The sequence below is a fragment of the Myotis davidii genome, unplaced genomic scaffold (assembly GCF_000327345.1).
Source record: "Myotis davidii unplaced genomic scaffold, ASM32734v1 scaffold317, whole genome shotgun sequence".
Classification (NCBI taxonomy): Eukaryota; Metazoa; Chordata; class Mammalia; order Chiroptera; family Vespertilionidae; genus Myotis; species Myotis davidii.
The window spans coordinates 3418249-3425170 of NW_006288994.1; the positions used below are offsets into that span (position 1 = coordinate 3418249).

The following is a 6922-nucleotide window of genomic DNA, read 5'->3' on the forward strand; positions in this document are numbered from 1 at the left end:
GTTCCTTTCTGCTGAATGAAAATAGAGAAATTAAACCTTCTACACTCAATATGAAAATAATCCCTTCAGACTCTAGAGAGCATGATCAGGTTCTTACAAGAGAAGCTATTCAGTGGTGACTGAGGAAGGCATCTCCAGAATACAAATTTGAGGGCCCAGACATGGGATGCTCATCAGCCGTTCTAATGGCATTCGCAGGGCTATTTTTATGCTTAATCAAATGAGTCTCAGACAGCTTTTGAATATGGAAAGGGTGATATGCAAATGTTTGTGCCAATTTCTGGTTATGCACTTTGCTTAAAAATTGACTTGGACTAGCTGAAATTTTGGCCAAAGGGTTTTCTTGGTGAGAACACAGTAAAATATGTGGGTGTCTTATCCAAGCCAAGCAGGGGAAGGTGTCACTTCACTTTGCCTCTGGGGGTTGTAAAAGGTCAGCTAGGTGACAAAGTGACAAATTCTCATTACACGATTTAACAAGATTTTATAGATTACGTGTTGAAGTAGGCAATTTCCATTACCATTTCCTGGATGGGGAACACACTGAAATCTTCTATGAAAAGGATAATAAATGGCCCAAAACATAAAAACTGAAGCATGTTCCCTTCATTTGCAAGTGCTTTATAAATACAAAAGTGTAATCAACATAATTTATAACTAAGAGGGACCCAAGAAAGCATCCAACTTGAAATGCTTGTTTCACAAGTGAGGAGAAGCTGTCAGACTTAGTTCATAATTAGACACCCAAGGTTTGACTGGATTTATGATATACCAGTGCCAACTTAATACTACTGAGAACCCTGCTTAGGTTTTTCCATATGTGTGTGGAAATAAAACCAGGGCATCCCTGTGGGGTTGTCGGGGCTGAGCCCCAGCAGCATGTTTATGGGTCAAAGAGGGTCAAGGGCTCAGTGGGGCCTGAGGTCCAAGAAGAGAATCTGACCGACTCACTTGCTAGATATCTTCCATAAAGCTCCATCACGTTGTTGGACGTAGCTGGATGGGAAGAAGACAGGTCAGCAAAGCAGGGTAACCCTGCTGGAGCCTCTCACATCCCCTTTGTCTTCCTCTCCCAACTCTCCTCCCTCACACATCTACTCCCTTCCTGCCCTCCTCTGGTGGCTTCACATTTCACGTAGAGAAATGTTCATAGTTCTGAAACTTGCCTAACAATCATATTGATGTGTTTGACAAGGGACAGGAGCCCATGAAGGAAGGAGGCAGAGGGAAAGAGATGTCAAGGTCTAAGCATTATGGCCAACTCACCTGCTGAAAAGGTATTATCATCTTCATCATCATCATCATCATCATCACCATCATCATCACCTGTGATGTGAAGAATGCCTAGGTAGGAAGAAGCCGGGTCTGCAGAGAAGGGAATCCCTGCTGGAGCCTCACACCTCCCCACACCTGCAGCCCCCACACTTCCTCCTCCAGGCCAGCTGTGCCAGCTTTGCTCAGGGATCCTGGGGACCCCTTGCATCAGTATCACCTAGGACACTTGTGGAAACTCATTAGAATCCCTGACCTCACTCCATACCTTCTGCACAAGGATCTCTAAAAAGGAAGCTAGAACCTGCAGTTTCCATAGGCACCTAGGTGATGGTTACCCACTCTAGTCTCATATTGGAGAACTGCCTTGTCGATGGAAATAAATCACCTTCTTCATACCCTTTGTCTTCCTCTGCCAGACACATCTCTTCCTTACACATGTGGGCCTTTTCTGCCCTACTCCTGGGTGGTTTCACATTTCACGTAGACAAATGTTCAAATTTCTGAAATTCCTAACAATCATGTTTACTAAGTGGTTGACAAGGGCCAGGGGCCCATGAAGGAAGGAGGCAGAGGGAAAGCAGTCCCATTACAGGAGACCCCAAGACCATGGTGACACAGTATCCAGGGAGAAGAGAGTCCAAGGCGGGAATAATCAAGTATGTGCTCGTTGATGATGATGTGCAAGCAACTTATTGAACTGTTCATTGAATTAGTTTACACTATGAGGTGTTAGGAGGATGAAATTAGTTCATGGAAGTGCAATGCTCACTGCACTGGGCCATTCTTTGTAAAAGTTTCTTCTAGTCACCCTTTGGCCTAAACTTTAGAAATAGGCAAGTCCCCCTCGCCCCCTACTGGGCAGGGAATGACATGCAGACCCTGCTGTGAGTTTAGCCTTTGGAAACTAACTCCATTTAGTTCACACCTGTCAACACTTTCAAAACATAATTTTGAAGTTTGAGTTCAGCCACTGACTCCATAAGATTGCAAAGCGAGCAACGTATTGAACTGTTCTTTGAATTAGTTTGCCCTATGAGGTGTTAGGAGGATGAAATTAATTCATGGAAGTGCAATGCTCACTGCACTGAGCCATTCTTTGTAAAAATTTCTTCTAGTCACCCTTAGACCTGAACTATAGAAATAGGCAAGCCCCACTCGCCCCCTAGTGGGCAGGAAATGACTTGCAGACACTGCTCTTAGGTTTAGCCTTTGGTATCTAACTCCATTTAGTTCACACTTGTCAACACTTTCAAAACATAGTTTTGAAGTTTGAGTTCAGCCACCTACCCCACAAAATTGAAGAGCTCATACTCATTCCATCTCCAGCCAGTGATAGGAGGTCTCTGACAACAGGACCCACCCTTTATCAGATGTTGCAGTGAGGGCTCTATCGTGAACAGTGAATGTGTGTGTGTGTGTATGCGTGTGCGTGTGTGTACAGAAACCGAGGCCTCCTGGTTCCAGGCCCTGGATTCCCTCCCTAGCTCTGGACCAGTGGTTCTCAACCTTCTGGCCCTTTAAATACAGTTCCTCGTGTTGTGACCCAACCATAAAATTAGAGGTGACTGACAGCAGGACACATCCTTCACCACATGTTGCAGTGAGAACTACAGTGAACAGTGAGTGTGTACATGTGTGTGTGTGTTTGAATTAGTTTGCCCTATGAGGTGTTAGGAGGATGAAATTAATTCATGGAAGTGCAATGCTCACTGCACTGAGCCATTCTTTGTAAAAATTTCTTCTAGTCACCCTTAGACCTGAACTATAGAAATAGGCAAGCCCCACTCGCCCCCTAGTGGGCAGGAAATGACTTGCAGACACTGCTCTTAGGTTTAGCCTTTGGTATCTAACTCCATTTAGTTCACACTTGTCAACACTTTCAAAACATAGTTTTGAAGTTTGAGTTCAGCCACCTACCCCACAAAATTGAAGAGCTCATACTCATTCCATCTCCAGCCAGTGATAGGAGGTCTCTGACAACAGGACCCACCCTTTATCAGATGTTGCAGTGAGGGCTCTATCGTGAACAGTGAATGTGTGTGTGTGTGTGTGTGTGTGTGTGTGTGTTGTGCATGTTCACAGAGAATGAGAGAGAGAGAAAGAATGTTATATGTGGTGAGGGAACCCCCAATCTCCAAGGAGACATATCAGGTGGACCTCTACCTGAGACTCAACATTTGGGCACAAAGGCACCAAGGACCCTGAGCTGGTTGTTGCATGCATCCACAAATGAAGGAAGTAATTAATTAATAAAGAAATAATGAATGAATGAATGAATGAATGAGTGAGTGCATGAAAACTGGAGCTAAGGAAAGAATAAATTTGAAAATAAAACTTGGTATTCAGGGATGCTGAAAACCTCCAATTTGGGTTCTGAGATTGGGTCTTCCCTACCCAGCAGGCTTCAGGTTCCCTCTTGGTAAACACCTAGTCAGAAGGGTTCCTATATTCCTTATAGAAAGAGTGGCCTTCTCCCTTTCTCATCTGCCACATTTGCTTTAGAGTCACTTCCAAGGGTTCTCTGTCTTCTACGGCCACCCTCCTCTTCCTGAACCTCTTCCTGCTTTATGCCAGTCGATCCCTCCAACTTTCCAACCTTTCCGCATCTACAAATGAAGGAACTAATTAATTAATAAAAAAAATAATGAATGAATGAATGAATGAAAACTGGGGCTAAAGAAAGTATAAATTTGAAAATAAAACTCAGTTTTCTGAGTTGCTAGAAACCTCCATTTTGGGTTTTGAGACTGGGTCTTGCCTACCCAGCAGGCTTCAGCTTCCCTCTTAGTAAATACCTAGTCAGAAGGGTACCTGTATTCTTTATAGAAAAAGTGGCCTTCTCCTTTTCTCGTCTGCCATATTTGCTTTAGAGACACTTCCAAGGGTTCTGCCCTCTACTGCCACCCTCCTTTTCCTGAACCTCTTCCTGCTCCATGCCAGTCCATCCCTCCAACTTTCCAACCTTTCCTGACCATTCCCAACCCTTTCTACCCATCCTATCCCACAGACCTCTGGCCGCTCCCCGGAGTCTTGGTGGCCAAGGCAGGTCTAATCTACCATGATCACCAGATGAGTACAATGACCCTCCCCAACCCCAGCAAACACACACTCACCTCTGGGAGGTTCGTAGATGCCTAGAGAGAAATCAAATTATCAACTAAAAGTTAATCTCTGAAGACTCTCAGTCTGTCTACCTTCTGCCCTCTATTCCCGACCCCTCTTTTCTATCCACAACTGCCCTTTGCCCGGGAACCAGAGCCCAGTGGCTCAGATGAGGACAGCCAAGGTGATCACGTGGGGTTTTGGTTGTAAAAAAGGGGCCTTGTGGAGGGATCACATCCCTCTACCCATCCTATCCCACAGACCTCTGGCCGCTCCCCGGAGTCTTGGTGGCCAAGGCAGGTCTAATCTACCATGATCACCAGATGAGTACAATGACCCTCCCCAACCCCAGCAAACACACACTCACCACTGGGAGGTTCGTTGATGCCTAGAGAAAAATCAAATTAACACCTAAAAGTTAATCTCTGAAGAATCTCTGTTTGTCTACATGCTGCCCTCTACCCCCGGACCCCTCTTTCCCATCCACCCCTGCCCTTGGCCCAGGGAACCAGAGCCCAGTGGCTCACATGAGGATGGCAAAGGCCATCACGTGGGGTTTCAGTTGTAAAAAAGGGGCCTTGTGGAGGGATCACATCCCACTTTACAATCTCTTTTCCACTTAAGGACTGTCGTTGACCTATGCCTGCTGTTGGAAAAAGGAACAGAAGTGGTCACTCACAACAGCTTAGTCCTTGCTCCCTAAACACACACTCAAAGGAGACAGGATCTCCCTGTGGACAGGGGCCTGTGTGGGTCACAGCAGTGAGATGAGGAGGTGGTGGAGAAACCTGGCTGGGGAAGGTTTCCTTGTGGGTTGGTTTGTCGGGGCTGAGCCCCAGCAGGGTGTTTATGGGTGTCAATAGGGGGTCAAGGTCTCACTGGGACTGAGGTCTAAGCATTATTAAAAGGCCAACTCACCTCCTGGAAAGGTTTCCACATCATTATGAAATCTGATGGGAAGAATTTCTGCGTGAGAAGAAGTCAGGTCAGCAGAGCAGGGTAACCCTGCTGGAGCCTCTCACATCCCAGCACCTGCAGCCCCACACTTCCTCCTCTGGGCCAGGTGTGCAGCTTTGCTCAGGGATCCTGGGGACCCCTTGCATCAGAACCACCTGGGACACTTGTGGAAACTCATTAGAATCCCTCACCTCACTCCATACCTTCTGCACCAGGCTCTCTAAAAAGTAAACTAGAACCTGTAGTTTCCATAGGCGCCGGGTGATGGTTACCCACTCTAGTCTCACACTGGAGAGCTGCCTTGTCCACAGAAAGAAATAACCTCCTTCCTGCCCTTTGTCTTCCTCTCCAGACTCTCCTCCCTCACACATCTACTCCCTCCCTGCCTTCTTCTTGGGTGGTTTCACATTTCACGTACAGAAATGTTCACAGTTCTGAAACTCTTCAAGATAAAATTTAAGTGTTTGACAAGGACCAGGAGCCCATGAAGGAAGGAGACAAAGGGAAAGCAGTCCCATTATAGCAGACCCTATAAACCATGGTGATGCAGTAGCCAGGGAGAAGAGAGTCCAAGGTGGAAATAATGAATGTGTCCTTGTTGATGATGATGTGAGTAAATTCCCAGGAGGACAGACTGCAGTGGGGTGAGGCATGGACAGCAGGTAGGGAGTGAGCAGGGTGCAGAAGATTCTTTAAAGAAGTGGGCAGTGAGGGGACACTGGGTGGGAAGAGGGGACACGCGTGAGTGAGGGGTTATGAGATGGCAGAGACCTGACCTTGTGGTCAGGTCAGGGGAAGGGTCCAGGTGAACTGGAGAGAGGGAAGATAGATTTGGCTCAGCCACCTTATCAGACATTTATCAGTTCTAGAGAGAGGATCCCACTTCCATTTCATAGATAAGATGGGTGACAGAGGAATTCTGATTATGAATTATGCAAGCGTTATGGCAAATTACTGAACTGTTCTTTATAGAGGTTTCCTCGCTTGGTGAGAGCGGAACCAAGATGGCGGCATAGGTTAATGCCGGAGATTGCTGCCTTGAACAACCAAATAAAAATACACCTAAAAGACGGAACGGACATCATCCAGAACCACAAGAAGGCTGGCTGAGTGGAAATTCTACAACTAGGAGGAAAGAGAATATCATACCCAGACTCAGAGGAGGCGCAGTGCTGAAGTGAAATACTCAGGTACAGAGTGCGCGCCAGAGCGGACTGGCGGCGGAGGGCGCGGTTGGTGCTTTCAATCGGGAGGGAGTTCAGACTCTGAGCTCCAGATCCGGGCGAGTCTCTGGGGACCCAGACTCAAACGGGAGAAGCGGGACTGTCTGGCTTCCGTCGGAACCCGAAGGCAGCTTTCTCTCCAAGGTTTGCAGCGGTTGCTGGGACTCTGTGAGGCAGAACCCCTAGGGACGGAACTGAGAGCAGCCATAACTGCTGGCTCCGCCCACCCTGTAGATCCCCGGGGACCCGCCCCGCCCAAGCCCTGCACAGAGCCATGTGCCGGATAGCCTCAGGCAAACGCTAGATTAGCACCGCCCTAGAGATCCAGCACAGAAGCTCTCCCACTGCAGACACAGCTGACTCTC

General features: G+C 47.3%; 1 protein-coding gene across 1 annotated transcript in view; it reads right to left on the bottom strand.

Annotated features, from left to right (window-relative positions):
• The window catches only part of LOC102760915 (gasdermin-C), a 48514-nt gene that overhangs the window by 12925 nt on the left and 28667 nt on the right, over window positions 1-6922 (bottom strand). Inside the window, exons 6-7 of the mRNA XM_015562296.1 lie at window positions 1267-1365; window positions 952-996 (exon numbers count right to left, since the gene is read on the bottom strand). Of these exons, the coding sequence (XP_015417782.1) occupies window positions 952-996; window positions 1267-1365 (144 nt within the window). The remainder of the gene's footprint in view (window positions 1-951; window positions 997-1266; window positions 1366-6922) is intronic.